General features: G+C 37.3%; 1 protein-coding gene across 2 annotated transcripts in view; it reads right to left on the reverse strand.

Annotated features, from left to right (window-relative positions):
• Positions 1–320: 320 nt before the first annotated feature.
• PEX1 (peroxisomal biogenesis factor 1) overlaps positions 321–18,142 on the reverse strand; it is a 68,900-nt gene continuing 51,078 nt past the window's right edge. Inside the window, exons 21-28 of one of the 2 annotated variants that reach the window (XM_081102345.1) lie at positions 16,454–16,518; positions 12,752–12,894; positions 12,566–12,669; positions 11,628–11,804; positions 10,230–10,460; positions 8,899–9,087; positions 8,506–8,636; positions 321–590 (exon numbers count right to left, since the gene is read on the reverse strand). In XM_081102345.1, coding sequence (XP_080958471.1) covers positions 506–590; positions 8,506–8,636; positions 8,899–9,087; positions 10,230–10,460; positions 11,628–11,804; positions 12,566–12,669; positions 12,752–12,894; positions 16,454–16,518 — 1,125 coding nt within the window. In that variant the 3' untranslated portion in view covers positions 321–505. The remainder of the gene's footprint in view (positions 591–8,505; positions 8,637–8,898; positions 9,088–10,229; positions 10,461–11,627; positions 11,805–12,565; positions 12,670–12,751; positions 12,895–16,453; positions 16,519–18,142) is intronic. The other variant, XM_081102344.1, reaches the window with a different exon arrangement.

The raw sequence follows: 18,142 nt of genomic DNA on the forward strand, positions 1-18,142 counted from the left end.
TTGGAGCTGGATGGAGTATATAGGGGGATGTGATTCATTTCTGGTCAAGGGAATAATTAAACTTATTTGAATTTTGTAAAAATGGCACATTTGCTGATATAAGAAGAAAAGGTAATTGGATTTGTGGAAAATAGGGTATTTTGTTTCCAAAACAGTCAAGAAGTTGCTAAGCATAAAACTTGTCAAATGCAAGAAAGATATTGAATATGCAATTGTTAGGTCTAAGAAATGTATTTAATTACATTCTCTACTATTTGGCCAATGTTATTTCATTAAAGATTTAATATATATTTATAGAAAATAAGATAAAGAATTTATTAATTTATTATAAATATCCCAATTTATTATATAATATTAATCTCAAGTAATCCTTATCATTATATAACCACAGGTTTACAAATCTGTAGTTTTAAAAAGTTAATTATTAAATAAAAAAGAAATTTACAGACACCATATTTACTGTTACAACATAGACAAGTCACACACACACACAAAAAAGTTTATTTTATGCTAGGGTTACTTTCTGCCCAGGTCGAAACATTATTCCACTTTGATTTTTCCTCTTCTTTGGATTTTGAAAGTTTTCATACCTTAAAAAAGAAGTGAGATAATATTTAACATATGTAAATGCTAAAATTACAAAAGACAATGGATTCTTTGCAAATAGAATTATGTTTTAAGAAACATAAGGGAAACTGGAAAAAAGTGCTCATAACAGAAATTAATATTCTTACAAATATATTTTCAAAAGTTGAACACCCCTCTAGAAAAAGGAGCAAAGGGGATAAACAATTTAGAAAGATAAAGTACAAATGGCAATGAGTAATATAAAAGTATAATCTTTATAATTATATTGCTGATCTAAACTTAGAAAAAGGAAAAGGACTCTTCCACTGTGCAGGAGACTGAGTATAACCTTTATAGTTATACTTTCATATTACTTATGTTGAGGGGAGCAGAACTGGTCACCCCAAAATGTGCCAGTTTGGCAGGTGCATCATTTTGAGCTGAAAGGAATCAAGACCCAGCAGACTCAGAAGGAAGCAGCTTTTTACCGCCCCCACAATTGCCTCGAATTGAGATAGGGGGCCTGTGCCAGAAAGGCAGCTATACCAGAGTAACTATCTGAAAGCCTTACCTGCACAGCAGGACCAACACGGATTAGCACACACCCAGCTGTGAATCGCCTTCCTCCCCCTGTCCCCTTTGAAGCCCTGGCCCCATCCCTTTCCTTAGCTCAGAATAGCACAGAAGCTTCAACTGCCTCGCTGCCTGAGTCTCACATTTTTATGTGGCTCCCATAGGCACAAAATTAAATGGGACCTCTGACCAGAGCCGGCGACGGTAAGAACTGTTACTGCCTCAGTCACCTGGACAGTGGGAGAGTCCTTTTCCTTTTCCTAAGTTTAGATCAGCAGGAAAAAATACTTGTGTGAACTAGCTGCTTGGGTGTGGTACAGCCGTGGGTAAACTATGGCCTGCGGGCCCGATCATAAAACTAAAAAAAAAAGACCGTACCCTTTTATGTAATGATGTTTACTTTGAATTTATATTAGTTCACACAAACACTCCATCCATGCTTTGTTCCGGCCCTCCGGTCCCGTTTAAGAACCCATTGTGGCCCTGAGTCAAAAAGTTTGCCCACCCCTGGTCTAGTGACTGATACAGATCTGTTATGAGTACTCATTTTCTATTGGTCCCTTCCCCCTTTTGTCTGTCTTTTATCATAAGAAGGAAAATCCTAGGGTAGAAAGTAGGTAAGTCCTGTAAGCCCGTGGTTTGAGCCAGCCCTGCACCTGTTTCGGGAGACTTTGATGCGGGTCCCCTATTTTAAAAAACTGAAAGAGGTTTTCCTCTCATCTTGTTCTGTCTTAGAGTTTGGCTTTGTAACCAGTGAGAATATTCTCTCTGGCCTCGGTCAGCCAAAAGATGCAAGTACCAGTTTGTACCTGCAGCCAGCTGAGTAGACTCTGAGACAGAAGTAACAAGCAGCACTCTGTCCAACTGGGTCAGCCCTTAGGGAGCTGGTCTTAAAGGCTCCCAACCAAAGGGGCCTTTGTCCTCTCAACCTTCATGGTTTTCTTAGTGCTGAGAAGTCCCAGTTCCGTAGTGCCTGGCCAGTGCCACAGACGAGCAGGCCTGTGACTGGAGGCTTCTCATGTTCTCTGGGAAACCAGAGACACTGTTTTCACAGCACCACTGTTGTACCACCTCCTACAATGGTTAATTCTGGCAATGAACTTGATGGGTCTTGTGAGGGCTGCATCTTTTGCATCCATGCTTAAGTTACACAAAGGCTTACTGGTTTGCATCACTATTAAGATTAATTAAAGATGCTACTTGTCAATGGCCAGGTGATGGATCCTTTGAACTGGAAAACTTCTAAATTTAAAAAAATTTAGTTAGAGAGCTCTCATGCTAAACAATCGCCTACTTGCACCTGTGGAAAGAGGACACACAGGAGTATTGCTGCTAACCGTACGGACTCCCTTTTCCCCTAAGGTGAACTGATCCAAGGTTGAACACCTTATACAGGCTTTTTAAAGGCATACTGCATTACACCCTGCAGCTTTGCATACAGGCATCTTTTGATTCCCACCTTAACTGAAAATCTGCAGGTAGTTGGATGGATGGTCAAGAGACTGTTATTTTACAAACTGGATTCTTTGCCAAACCAGAAATGTGGCTCTAGAAACATTTCAAAGTCTACCTATCTTTACCAACCCCAAAATCTACCCTGTTCCTCTCAAAATGTTTAGAGATATTTAGAACAGAATTGTCCTAAAAAGAGGAAAAATTTAAATAGTAATTATCCTACACTTCTGATAACAGAGAAATACGTCTCACAACTCCTAGGAGAAAACATGCATTCTTTCTCCCTTGAAGATGTAAATCTTACCATGTCTTTAAAATATAAACACCTCAGGAGATAACCAAAACACTACCCCCAATCACCTGAGACTGAAAAGGACTTTCTACAACACAGACGGCTACAGAAACTCCCAGCCCCAGATCTAGTCCAGAGCCTCCATAAGATTACTTGTCAAGGGCAAATATACATCTTGGAAGTCTTCTCCACAAATATTAGTAAAAACCATCAGCCATTTGAGCAAGTAATCTTAACTTGTTCTACCAGAGACACAATTTGGATTCAACTGTTACTTATAAACTAGTGAGTTTTGTATTACTGTACCTGACTCATGGCTAAAATTTTGGAATGGAAGCTATAGGGCAGCAGTTCTCAACCTGTGGGTCGCGACCCCTTTGGCGGCCGAACGACCCTTTCACAGGGGTCGCCTAAGACCGTCTTGCATATCAGATATTTACATTACGATTCATAACAGTAGCAACATTACAGTTATGAAGTAGCAACGAAAATAAGTTTATGGTTGGGTCACAACATGAGGAACTGTATTTAAAGGGCCAGAAGGTTGAGAACCACTTCTATAGGGTCTCTGTGTCGGTGTGTTTGTGAATGTCTATGGATGGATATACGTATGTTATGTATATGTGATACTTTCCTCCAATCGGGTGGTACTGCCAAAATTAATTTGTGAAAAAGCTTTATTTAGTTGGCTTAAAAAATAAGCACTTATTAAGTTAAATAGTTCTAAACTCTCAAAAATATAATAGAAACTAACTCTAATGCTTTTCAAATTTACATGATCTGGGATAATCTTTAGTTAGAAAAAAAGTTTGTTTAATTACAATAGTCATGTTTTCAGAGTTATTCGCATTTAATATAATGTTGACATACTTTTGTTCTACCCCGGTTTCTTAGTAAAATAAGCTCATGTTACAAAATGGTTATCTACTTTAATGTCTCATGAAATTTTCACAAGTAATCTAAATATCTTTAAGAAAAAGTAAATTAAAGTTCGTAAGTGAACTTTTCAATAATAGTTGCTTTATGAGGTCTACTTGAATAATTTTTCAAAACTTTTTGGTAACTTACACTCTTAGAGTTTTGCTAATTTAAATGATGGGTGCTCATTGACTAGATCATTTTTAAGTAAGATAAAATACTGAACCACTACTGAACATGGGTTTCTTTTTTTTTTTTTTTTTAATATATTTTCATTGATTTTTTACAGAGAGGAAGGGAGAGAGTCAGAAACATCGATAAGAGAGAAACATCGATCAGCTGCCTCCTGCACATCTCCCACCGGGGATGTGCCCGCAACCCAGGTACATGCCCCCGACCGGAATCGAACCCGGGACCCTTCAGTCTGCAGACCAGTCTGCAGTCTGCTCCATCCACTGAGCCAAACCGACCTCGGCGAACATGGGTTTCTTACTACAATATTTGGATGTATTAGTAAACATGTCCTATGCTACAGTGAAAAACTGTACTAGTAGAAAGAGGGTTATGATCTAGAAATTATTAAATGTATTCATAGATTTGCAAATCTACAGAATGCTAGTGTAACATTTCAGAATTACTAGAAATTAAGGTTTTTAAGGGTTAGGGATTCTAATTAATATATGTAATTAAAACTATAAGAAATAAGAACTCTGTTTACAAAAAAAAGTAGGTTTGCTTTTGGTAAAAAGGTATGAGGGCTCTGGCCAGGTGGCTCAGTTGGTTGGAGCATCATCTGTGGGTTCAATCCCCAGTCAGGGTGCGTGTGGGAGGCAACTGATTGATGTTCTCTCTCTTACTCTAAAATTTTTTTTAAAAACATGGGGGGAAAAAAGTATGGAGATAGATTTTTGTTACGGGAAATAGAAAGTTGAAGAGAGAATTTTACTTTGTGTAGTCAAGCTGGCTAAAATGGAGTAAATTTATTACAAGGGTTTTAAAAAATAAACTTTAATAAATTTCATCTGCTAAAAGGAAAAATTTTTTCTTGGTCTATTGGTTTGCTACTGATAAAAGCTAAAGAAAAACCTTTCACAATCTTAAGTAATTGGCCTAGAAAACAGATTCTTCTCTTATTAAAAGAGCTAGAGGGTTTTTTTTTTACAACTATGTAACTTTCTGTATTTGCCTGCGAAATTTTTGTCGCTTTGGTTAAATGGATAACTATATATTGTTTCACAGTGATATAGAATCCTATTTGACTGTTTTAAAATCTTTTTATATTTTTGACAAATGTTCCCCAAATCAAATTCTAAATTAAGTATTTTGAACTCAAACTCACTTCAGAGTTTTTAAGAGACCCCTGGAACATCTCAAAAGATTTGTTAAACTAATTAGGCTTATTATACAGTCATGCACCACCTGACGCGTTATGTGGAGAAACATGTCATGAGACAGTTTTATGGAACATCATGGAGTATATTTACCCACCAAAATCTAGAAGTAATGCTAAAACTTCTTTTGGTTATATCTGTATGGATATATGTTGTTATTATGTGTTTCAAAAACTGTATAAAATTTCTAAAAATTTGATACATAATGATATCCGTCATAATTCCGGGTATCATCTTAAAAATGTTGTGTGTCACAGAAATAATTATCTTGTCAATTGAATTATAATGAACTCACATCAGATCTTGAAACATGGCCATTTTTTGTCATTTACAGACAGTTACTGTTTTACTTTGATGCTCCTGCAAAAGTGTTCCTGCAAAAGTGCTACGTTTTCAAGGAGACTCTAACAAGTACAGGTTTCTCATAACCTTCAGATCATATCCCTGAACTGGGTAAGAATCTGCAGAACTCTGGTGGAGAACCCGATGGCTTCCTAAAACTGCTAACCAAAAAGCAAGATCAACAAGAATTAATTACATGGGACTCAATGAGTTAATGAGGATGATTATAACATTATTGGTTCTTTTGTTTTCCCCCCAGATTTAAGGAAACCTTCTTCTTTTAAGCTATCAATAAATTGGTAAAAAATATCTTTGTAAACAAAGATTAACATATGCAACTAAATTTGTTTTTCTAATCTATCTAATGTAAATTTAATTATGTACTAGACCAAATTTTTCTGCAGATTCTTACCCAGTTCAATGTTATGATCTGAAGGTTGTCAGAAACCTGTACTTGTTAGTCTCCTTGAAAATATAGTGCTCCCTACCTGAGCCCTCCAGAATTCAGAAACTCTTAGTGAATATTCTTACAATATAGTTATTTGCATAAGTTCAACAAGATTCTTTTCTCCTTCTAACAGACACAGTTAGAAACACTGATTATACTCTGAAGGCTTGAACTGGAATATATATTTGAGAATGCACATAGAAGGAACTAAGGTTCACTTTATGGAGCCAATGAAACACCTTGGAAAACCAGCCTGGTACCTGCTTACAGGGTTCCCAGCTAGCAGCTTTGCCAGGTGAGTAAAGAACATCACTTCCTGCCCTAACCGGTTTGGCTCAGTGGATAGAGCGTCGGCCTGCAGACTGAAGGGTCCCAGGTTCAATTCCGGTCAAGGGCGTGTACCTTGGTTGTGGGCACCTCCCCAGTAGGGAGTGTGCAGGAAGCAGCTGAATCGATGTTTCTAACGATCTCTCTCCCTCTCCCTTCCTCTGTAAAAAATCAATAAAATAAAAAGAAAAGAACATAACTTCCTGGCAGATGTAGAAACCTCAGAATATCTTGGGAACCTCAAGAGGCTTTGAAAAATTCCAATAAAGCAGATACACAAGAGCATATATAGACGATCACTATTCCTGCTGCACTTATGTAAATAATCAGGCCAAGTTTATTGAAACTACACTTAATGTGCAAACAGATTAGTCTCACTGTGGTTACCTTTGCTAGAAATGGGGTGAATGTAGAGAGAGGAATTATGTTTCAGTAATACACCTGCGCAGGTATCGGATTCTAGTGCTATTAATTGATGTTTTGTCCTGTGTTTGATTACCACACATCTGCTTTCTTTACTTTCCTTCCCCTGTAAATAAAAACTACCCTTTTCCTGAAAACTGAATACAAACAACTTGGTCTAAACTTTCCAGAAATCACAGCAGGATATGCATGGGCAATCTTACTGCCTGTTGCTGTGTGAGCCACTCAGAAAGTTTACCTGAGCAGCCAAACTGCAAAAGATGCTTTCATTTGACACCTAGAAATCTCAACTGGCAGCCCTCAGAATGGAGTTATGGTCTGCTCTAATCATTAACCTTTGTTTTTCTTTTGTTCCCATAGAAATGTATCTGATTGCCTACACAATATAGGCCTAACTTTAGGAGCAAACCTGTATCACCACCTCCTCCAACCAGAGACACTATTTAAACAGACCTATTCTCAGCACTACAGGCTGCTTCAGTGAGCTGGAACCATCTACCCACTCAGCTTTTGGACTATGAAACTTCTTGAGGACTTTTCAAAGGTGGGAACTGAAAGGAACAGAATGTGCCACTTTGGCAGGTGCATCATTTTGAGCTGAAGGGAATCAAGACCCAGCAGACTAAGGAGTTTTTACTGCCGAAGCCGGTTTGGCTCAGTGGATAGAGCGTCGGCCTGTGGACTGAAGGGTCCCGGGTTCGATTCCGGTCAGGGGCATGTACCTGGGTTGCGGGCACATCCCCAATGGGGGATGTGCAGGAGGTGGCTGGTCGATGTTTCTCTCTCATCGATGTTTCTGACTCTCTGTCTCTCTCCCTTCCTCTCTGTAAAGAAGAGTCAATGGAATATATTTAAAAAAAAAACAAAACAAAACAGTTTTTACTGCTCCCTTATCTGTCTAGAAGAATTTAGACAGTAGGCTGGTGCTAGAAAGAGAGCTATTACCAGAGGTAACTTTTTTTTTCTGAAAGTCTTATCTGCAAGGCAGGGCTAACATTGATGATCACACATATGCTTTTCTCACCTTCCTTCCCTTTTAAATCCCTGGCCCCTATCCAGTTCCTGAGCTCAGGATAGTATATAAGCCTCAACTGTCTGTCTTTGAGTCTCTTACTTTTATGGGGCTCCCATAACATGTGCAATTAAATTTGTTTTTCTGTTAGAATCTATCTTATGTAAATTTAATTATGTACTGGACTAGCAGGAAAAATTTTCTGCCTTTACAATGTACACACACATGCATACCCCAAAGTATTGCAAAATTAAGAAAGAGTTGTAACTTCTAAAGAAAGGAAAAAATCTTTTCTTGAGATGAATCATTTACCTACTTTATGGGTCTCAGACTTCTAAGTCACTACAGAGACAATTGCAAGATCCCTGTAACTCCAAATGTGTACGAGTGAGCAACTTGAATGTATTAGAGGAATGTTCTAGAGATTAGTAAAATACACATTATTTTGAAAGTGAAAACAATTTTTTCAAACTACATATTGAAACCATTTTGAGCTTTTAATTTTCCTTTTATTTCTTCAAAGCTCTTAAAATTATATTTGAATTAATGAATGATTTAATCAAAGAATTGGTTAATTAAAATGCATTTTTGACTTCTATACTCCTGAAGTTTATGGGTGTTTAAATGCATAACTATTAAACAAATTTCTGAATTGGTTTTTAAATATTCAAAATATTGGTGATTTTAAATAAGAACTTCAAAAGTTTAAATGTATAACTGTCAGTTCTAATAAGATGAATCAGAATCTGTTACTTACAGCTCAGTAAAACTCTTCCAGTCATCTTCAGTAATGGATGGCCTGGTGTGACTGAGTGCGGTCAGTAAATGCGACTGACTGATGGCCAGGCTGGTTTTGGCTGGTCCTGGTTGGTGAAGGGAGTCATCCTCCTTAAAATGAAAATGACAAAAAGTTACCTCAGGGACATGATTCAAAAGCAGCAGTCCAAGTGTTATCTCTTTTTGTCAGTGTTTCAGGAGACTTTGTGTCCCTTTCTGATAGGAAGCACACAGCGATTTGACTGATCAATGAGTTTCAGTCCCTTGTTTATAAATATAGCTCACCTACAAATCAAATAAATGCATATCAAAAAAGGAAATACAATCTTTAAAAGTTTTACAATGATAATGGATGGGGGGAGAAAAGCCATACTCCACTTTGGCTCCGGTATCTGCTCTTGATAACACTGATATCTGCTCTCAGTTGGTCTCTTTGTTCCTGGGTAAGTTCTTGGTAACCATCTTGTGAAGCTGTTCTGAACACTGGAGGCCGTGAACACAACTGATCTTTCCCAGGAGCATCCTGAGTCATGGAGCTTGGTGCAGACAGGCACAGTGAGCTCTGCAGGGGTAGGTGCAATAATGAGGAAGAGAGAGAAAAAAAGTATGTATTTATCAAAGATAAAGTAAAAAATGTTAAATACTAAAACTTGAAGATGGACAAGCTTATAATTTAATTAACTGAAGCTAAGCAAACTGCTTATCTATAATAATAAAAGCATAATATGCTAATTAGACCGGACGTCCTTCCAGATGAAGCTGGTGCTGGCAGCCAGGAAGGAAGGCCTACTCTTGCACAGATTTCCTGCATCGGGCCTCTAGTATTCTATAAAGTCCATTTATAGCTATATTGTTGAACCGCCAGAGTGAAAACTGCCACAACACAAGGTTCTTTTAACACTTTGTTATTATATCTACCACACTAATGCCCTCAAGATAGATTCCAAATGAGCTTTAGTTTTCAACAAATATATAAGGTTCTGAAACATTTCTATATAGAAGTTAAAAAACAGAAAAACAATTAATGACTAGAATTAAAATAATAGCTCACTATTCTTAGGAATAAAAATGGATCACTTTTATAGTTTTAAAAACCTGAATTAACACAAATTTATAAAAAACCAAGAAAAAGATAACTAAATATCTGTAAAAATGTCATATGTGCCAATAAAGTAACTGCAAGCCACTGTTAATTTTGGGGGAGGGGGGAATGTATTGAATGCTATTTTAATTCAGTAAAACAATGATACTGCCCATTTTTAATCTTAACATTTTTCTTGTGGAAACATTCCCACTATTCATAACATTTTTATTGTGGTTATACTTTCCACCAAAAGTGTTACAAATAGATACCATTTTGTGGTCAAAAATTTTTGCATTATACCAACTTTCTCCTTATCCTCAAATGCTCTATAATAATAGAATTTAGATTTAATATAAAATGGATCTGCTACTAAAGATGTCTGAGAACCAGTGATGAAGGGAGATAAACCTGAAAGAAACCAACTGGCTACTTTGGCACCCACTTGTTGCCAACTCTGTCTTAGTTCTTACCAAGAAATGAAAAATGAATCATTAGTGTAAGGAGAACAAGACTGTTTTACTGAAGAACCAGTCCATCAGAAAGAACATGTGGGGCTGGATAGGAGACAAATCACTGTCCAACTTGACATCCCAACACTATACGATGACTGTACAACATACCAAATCAGAAGAGGTTCCATTCCCGAGTTCCGATTCATAAGAGCTTCCAAAGTAGAGCCGGTACATATTGAATTTTGACTCATCTGGAAGCATTTCAGACATCTCTAGAGAAACAAGAGACTGCTCTAAGCCATACTCTCCATCCCCAGCTGAATCGTCAGAGCCACTGCTGTGGTTAAGAAAAACCATTGAAGACAGACTTAGGTCACTGTCGGAACTGGAACTTCCATCCTAAAACACAAAAGGGCAAACAGATGTAAAGATCTAAATAATACTAGTACAATTCAGAAATAAACAACACAATACTTTCTAACAGACCAGTACAAGGAAAGTTGAGGTCTTTTTCAAAAAAAGCTCTTATTCTCGAATGGTTCTGAAGACATAATAAAAATTAAACTATTAAAATAAAAAAAGGTAAGATGGAATTGTAGATAATGTGCCAATCACCTCCCCAACACCCTCAACTCTGTAACAAACTTGGGAGTTAGACCTCTGATTTTATTTTTATGTTTCTTTCAATTCAAAATTTTCTACTCTAAAATGACTCAACCATGTTATAGAAATCTTTACAGATACATACCTTTTCTGATAATAAAAGGGGCAAAATGAAGAGCTTCAGTGGCTTGTCGAAATTAATAACAAAACTTAGTATCTGATTTAGGAACATCAGGCTCTGCAAGTGTCCAATGTAGGGAAGAGGAGTACACAAGAAAACCCTTCCTAGAAAATGTATGATAAAGCCCATAATGTAGCAGAGTTCAAATTATCTGCCATAAAAATCACTGTCCGTAGAGAACAGGCTGATTTTAGGGCTGGGGTACAGAAAGTACAAGATAAATGGAGAACACTCTGTTGTATCGGGAAGTAAAGTGACCAAAGAATGAGAGGACATATCAAAGGGACACAGAAGCCATCCAAAAGCACCTCCTATTGGCCAGATCTGGGACAATAACCTTCAAAATAAATATACTTTAAAAAAAAATAAAGTTAAAACTAAAAACTCCAATATTTTTCTGACTATATTATCTAATTCATGATATCCTATTTTAAATAATATCCTTCCACACACCAACGTATTTTGCCAACAGTAAGGTAAGGTTAACACGTTAAGCGCCCAGCTTAACGTGTTTTGTCTTCCAGACGGAAAGTATAGTGTCAGTCACTGGTGACTGATAGAGTGCTTAACGTGTTAAAGAAAAAGACACTCAACTCTTTCTTCATAATTACAAACTCTCTGCAAAGCCAATATTCCAATGAGGGAACATCTGACTAAAGGTGAATTTCTATCTAGTTTACCAAAGTTGCTAAAAAATAGGAATTTTTTTAAGATTGAGATTTTGATACTGAGCTTCTCTTATTGCTCATAAAACACCTTAGCAATAATCTCAAATAACTTACTGGGAGTCCACAGGACAGCAGCCGTCCGTGCAAGGCCTCTAGCTGGGCATTGTACAGTAAAGCTTTCAGATCAGCTCCCGTAAAAGAGTCAGTTACGGAGGCCACATGCTGCAGGTCCACGTCATCTGCCAGAGGTAGAGGGCCACTGAGAACGTTTAAAATTTCAAGACGTGACACCTGAAGGGAGAAAAACTGATTTAACCAAAAAGGCAAAATTAAATATTAAACTCTGTATCTCACCATTTCTAATAAATTAACTTTACATATATAATAAATGCACCACCCGTCTACTATTTATCCTCCTTAGAACTTTTCCCTAACAGAAGGAACAAAGGGAGGAAAATGAACAAAAACATTCTTAACTATTCAGTGTAAATCATTTCTTATTCAGACAGTGCTTATTTTCTGGACAGGCAAATGTGCTGAGAAAGTGTTTCAAAAGGAAAATTAAAATAATTTAAATAGCTACATGTGATAAAGTTAGGTATTTTATACCTTTGACTAATTTATTTTTTTACCTTTGGCTAGTTTATAAACTTCGGAACAAGACTTGGAACAACACAGGACTAAGAACAGTTAAAAATCATATCTTTATGTACCGTCATATGCTTGATTCTGTATCAGAGTCTTTTGCTGGGATAATGAAACGTGTGATCTTTAAACACAGCGAATGTAGACATGCAATACTTGAGGTTTCCTTCCTTTTACCCCAACTGGCTAACACTGACGATCATACAGTTTTCACACTTGCATGGAAATGGCTGGGCCAAAGAGAAGCTTCGTATCTAATTCAGAATCTTTTCATGCTTTGAGCAAACAGTGACTTCGACCTTTGCCTAAAGCTGGTCTTCTGAGGACAACTGCCATTACATGGCAGAAGTTCACAAGGAAAGAGTGTAGCATGTGTTGGGTTTGGACTCTAAATATGAAATTGTCACCTGATCAGGAGGAGGACAGTATACACATTTATCTAGTCGGCCAGGCCTAAGCAGCGCAGGGTCAATCAAGTCAGGGCGACTAGTAGCAGCCAACACATAAACACCTGGGGGGAAGAATAAAAATTATTACTAAGTCCTGGTGAGATTTTTGTTATAATAAACTATTTTGGTATTTACTATTATTACCCTGTAAGCCTTCTACTCCATCCAGCTGAGTTAGCAACTGATTAACCACACGGTCTGTGACTCCTGTATTATCATGGCCTCGCCGAGGAGCAATGGATTCAAATTCATCGAAGAAAAGAATGCAAGGTTTTGCAGCCTGAGCTCTGGGAGAAACAAACAGTATTTAATAGTTTTGAATAGGGCTTCAGAGTTTGCAAGGTAATTTTATATACATGCACACACACACGTTATGTATTTATTTAAAGCCCACAACAAATCCTTGGAAAAGGCAAGGCCTATGTAATTTACTAGTTCTCAGTAAATTGGGTCTTAGCAAGGTCAAGGTGTTTGCTTATGACGCAGGCCTCCTGGCCAAGAACTAAAACCAGAGTCTTATTCAATAAGTGAAATGCTTCTTTGATTCTTAATATAAGTAAACATTTTTATATGCCTTCTAGAGGCCTGGTGCATGAAATTCGTACACTTGGGTGGGGGAGTCCCTCAGCCCGGCCCTTGCCCTCTCACAGTCCGGGAGCCTTGGGAGATGTCCAACTGCCAGCTTAGACCCATGGGGAGTGGGCCTAAGCCATCAGTGGGACATCCTTAGTGCTGCCACGGAGGTGGGAGAGGCTCTCACCACCACCGCTGTGCTTGCCAGCCGTGAGTCCGGCTTCTGGCTGAGCAGTGCTCCCCTGTGGGAGTGCACTGACCACCAGGGGGCAGCTCCTGCATTGAGCGTCTGTCCTCTGGTGGTCACTGCGCATCATAGCAACCGGTTGTTCTGCTGTTCAATTGATTTGCATATTAGCCTTTCATTATATAAGACTGGCCACCTTTATTTCTTTTGTGAAATGCCTATTCATATCTTTTTGTCCATTTAAAATTTGGCAAGCTCATTATTTTCATATTGTTTTGTAAGAACTCTGTATAAAATATATTACCTTTTTTCCTAATTTGAACTTTGACTTTTAATGTATTACTTGATTAACTAATTTTGTTTTAATTAAAGAAAAGAGAATATAAATTCCAGCTCTGGTAACAGGCTGGACTAGATGTCTGAAGAACTGCCCCTACTACAAAACACCTGTCATGCTGATTAAAAAACACACCCAACCGTATCTTATTAAATTAGCATGACAAGTAAAACAAATCTGAGGCCAACAACAGACGAGAACAGGGGTGGGCAAACTTTTTGACTCGAGGGCCACAATGGGTTCTTAAACTGGACCGGAGGGCCGGAACAAAAGCATGGATGGAGTGTTTGTGTGAACTAAGATAAATTCAAAGTAAACATCATTACATAAAAGGGTATGGTCTTTTTTTTTTTTTAGTTTTATTCATTTCAAACGGGCCGTAGTTTGCCCACGGCTGGACTAGAATGATCTGCTCATGGAATGATTGCCAAAACTTTCCTAGAAAACCAACTGGGTCTGATATTTGATTTGTGTAAAGATTTTGAACATGTGACTAATTTTTCCCCTACAGTTACAGGACTATTCAGATTTTGTTTCTTCTTTCCTTGATTTTGGTCCATTCTATTTTTGTCCATGTCACTCAAGTTTCAAAAGTATTGGCATAAAGTTTGTAATATTATTTCATAATTTTCCCTTTTACATTCCTCATATCTTTAGTCATGTCCCTTTTTTGTCCCTAATATTGTTGATTCATACTCACTTTCTTCTTGATCATGTTAACGATCGATCAGTTGTACCAGGCTTTCAAAAAATATTTGGGTTTGTGAACTTCTCTACTGAATTGTTTTCTATTTAATGAATTTTTGCTCTTAAGTTTATTATTTCCTTTTATTTTTAGTTTATGCCCACACTTTCCTAATTTCATGAGATGAGTATCTATTGATCAACTTTAACCTTTTTTCCCCCCTAAGAATTTAAGGCTATATGTTATCCTTGAAATAAGTTGTGCAGCATCTGATAATTTTAATAGAATTTTCATTATTTTTTTAAATATATATTTTTATTGATTTCAGAGAGGAAGGGAGAGGGAGAGAAAGATAGAAACATCAATGATGAGAGAGAATCACTGATCAGTTGCCTCCAGCATGCCCCGCACTGGGGATCGAGCCTGGAACCCAGGCATGTGCCCCTGACTGGAATCGAACCTGGGACCTTTCAGTCCACAGGCCAATGCTCTATCCACTGAGCGAAACCAGCTAGGCTAGAATTTTCATTACTTAATAGTGCCAAGTATTTTCCATTATGATCTCCTTGTTAACCCATGAGTTATTTAGAAGAGTTTTGTTTTTTTTAATATCTAAATGTATGGAAGGGGATTATCCTTTTGTCATTTATTTTGTGTTTTCAGAAAATAGTCTGTGAGATACTGTTTCTTTGAAACTTACTGTAATTGCTGTATATGGCCTGGCACATGGCCAATTTTCAAATATGTTCTAGGTGTGCTTGAAAAGAATACATCGTCTCCAGTTGTTGGGTACATGTTCTAAATATGCTTAATCTTGCTGAATATGTTGTTTAAATCTTCTAAATTGTTACTATTTTAAACCTCAATCTAACTAATTATGGAGACCTATGTTAAAATATTTTCCTATGAAGATGGATTTGTCAATTTCTCCTTGCAATTCTGTCAATTTTTGTCTTAAATATTTTGAAGCTATAATATTAGATACAAACAATAGAACTGTACTGTCTTCCTGGTAAATTGACCCTTTTGTCAATATGGTGACTATCTATAACAATGCTTTCCTGGTAATGTTCCATTTCTAAAATTGGGTGGTGGATATACAAGAATTCATATTGTTATTATTCTTCAAAATGTATATGTACATTACATATACTCTCCTAATTGCTCATTTTATATACAATTTTAGAAGAATGAAGTAGCTTTTTAATTTGAAAACTCCCTAGAATCTAATCACATTTAAATAATTATTTTGATTCTTAAATATTAGCTTTTTATTCATATGTATCTATATATATAAAAGCCTAAGCGACCATTCGACCGGTAGCTATGATGCACACTGACCACCAGGGGGCAGACACTCACCCCACAGGCATGGAAACATGGAACAGACTGATGAATCTCAGAGGGGAGAGGGGGGAGGGTGGGAAGAGATTAACCAAAGATCTTATATGCATATACTAGAGGCCTGGTGCATGGATTCGTGCACCGGTGGGGTCCCTCAGCCTGGCCTGTGGGGATTGGGCTGAAACTGGCAGTCCAACATCCCCCGAGGGGTCCAGGATTCCAAGAGGGCATAGGCCAAGCTGAGAGACCCCACCGGTGCACCAATCCATGCACCGGGCCTCTAGTTTTTATATAAATGCAGTAACAGTTATACCCTTAATTAAGTTAGCCACACGGAATCTTAAATTAAAAAGATAAAGTACAGCAATTATGTGGTTCATATAAGGATTTACTTTGAGGTTCCTTTGAATAACCACTTATGTATGATTCCACTTTCAGCATTTCAGGAATATTTCTTCTGTAAACATAAAACCAAATAATTTACCAAACTTAACATTGAAAATGTTTTATATTTAAGTGGTACTTAGTGAAACAGAATCTTTGTTTTCTAGATTATTAATAATCCACATAAATCACAGCTTTCAAATATCAGTTCTTAAAACACACACACACACACACACACACACACACACACACACACACAAACCAACTGAAGACCAGAAAGCATTGACTAATAAATAATGGAGTGAGTTACTTAAAAAACACTCATAGTGAACCAACCTAGTAAAAATATCCCGAACAGCTTGCTCACTTGCTCCAATATATTTGCTGAGTAACTCTGGCCCCTATTAGATAAAATAAAATTAAATTAGAATTACGATAAAATTGTTTAAAAACAATATATAATTTTTGTTTATGACTATGGCCAAATGCAGTCATAGAAAATTTTTAATATGATTAAGTGTCTCTTAAACCCATTTAAAAATTATGTGGCCTGACTAAATATCATACCACAAGTTCTACACTTGGTGTTTCCTCTGCCTAGACATTTGTCCCCAGATAGTCTCATGGCCCATTCATTGCTTCATTTCATTTAGATCTATGACAAAATGCGACATTCTCAGAAAAGCCTTACCCAACAATCCCATTTTGACCCACTCTAATGACTGCACCTCTTTATCCTGCTTGTCTTCCCAAGTAGCATCTACCACCACCTGGCAGTATATTATATATTGAATGTGTCTGTTTATTGTCTTTCACCATTAATAGAATATAAACTCCAGAAAGGCAGTTTTATTCGGCATGAATCCCCAGTGCCAAAACAATGCCTGCCACATAGTACTGAATAGTTATTTATTTAGTAAAGTAATGAATGGTTTACAAGGGGGAAATGTTCTATTTCAAATCTTTGGAGATTCCAAAAAATATGTAATGAGATGAATTACTTTAATCGGCATCTTGAATTATTGAGATCAGTTTATTTGTACACAAGTTTGAGACTATGTCATCCAAAACAAACTTTACTACATATAACAAAATCAATAATGAGGCCCTGGCCAGTGTGGTTCAGTTGGTTGAACATCATCCTGTGCACCGAGGGGTCTCTGGTTCAATTTCCAGTCATGCCCAAGTTGTGGGTTCGTCCAACGGGAGGCAACCGAATGCTGTTTCTTTCTCCCTCTCTCCCTTCCTCTCTCTAAAACGTCTTTAACAACGACAAAACAATAGTGAGGATAGTCTTTTAAATTGGGATCTTTAAGGAAAAAAACACACACACCTGAATAGGTCCTAAAGTGATCTCCAGTGAAAGATCATTACCTCGAAAAGACCAAATACTGATCAGGATATGTGACCAAAATAAGGAACATCTAGCTCGCTGGTGTGGTTGAGTGTCAAACCTTAAACTGGAAGGTCATGGCTCCATTCCTGGTCAGGGCACATGCTCAGGTTGTGGGCTAGATCCCCAGTGAGGGGTGTGCAGGAGGCAGCAGATCAATGATTCTCTCTCATCATTGATGCTTCTCTCTCTCTCTCTCCCCCCTCCCTTCCTCTCTCTGAAAGCAATAAAAACATATAAAATAAAAAAACATCGAATATGAAGCCATCTAGATACCTATTAATGTAGTAGTATTTAATTAGATTTCCTTAATATAATCAGAGAACTATAGAGGATGGAACAAGAAATAACTAAGGTAAATAGTAGGGACAAGACAACAAATTCGTGTCAGTGAAAGGCCTCTGTCTTTGATATGTGCCTTGAAGGATTGACCCTGGTCCACCCAGAGAGATTAGCTCTCTACTGAAACCTTTCCACATAGAACTCACCCCAAATTGTGTTTTGAAAATCTACTAAAGGTGTAAGCTGTCCTTCCTAAATTCTAAAATTCAACAATATTCACAAGCTTTACTCTTAAAATTATGTTTTTTAAAACCAGTGAAACTACATTCCAGTAACAAGGAAAAAAGATA

This window comes from Myotis nattereri (genome assembly GCF_964212035.1).
Source record: "Myotis nattereri genome assembly, chromosome: 11".
NCBI lineage: Eukaryota > Metazoa > Chordata > Mammalia > Chiroptera > Vespertilionidae > Myotis > Myotis nattereri.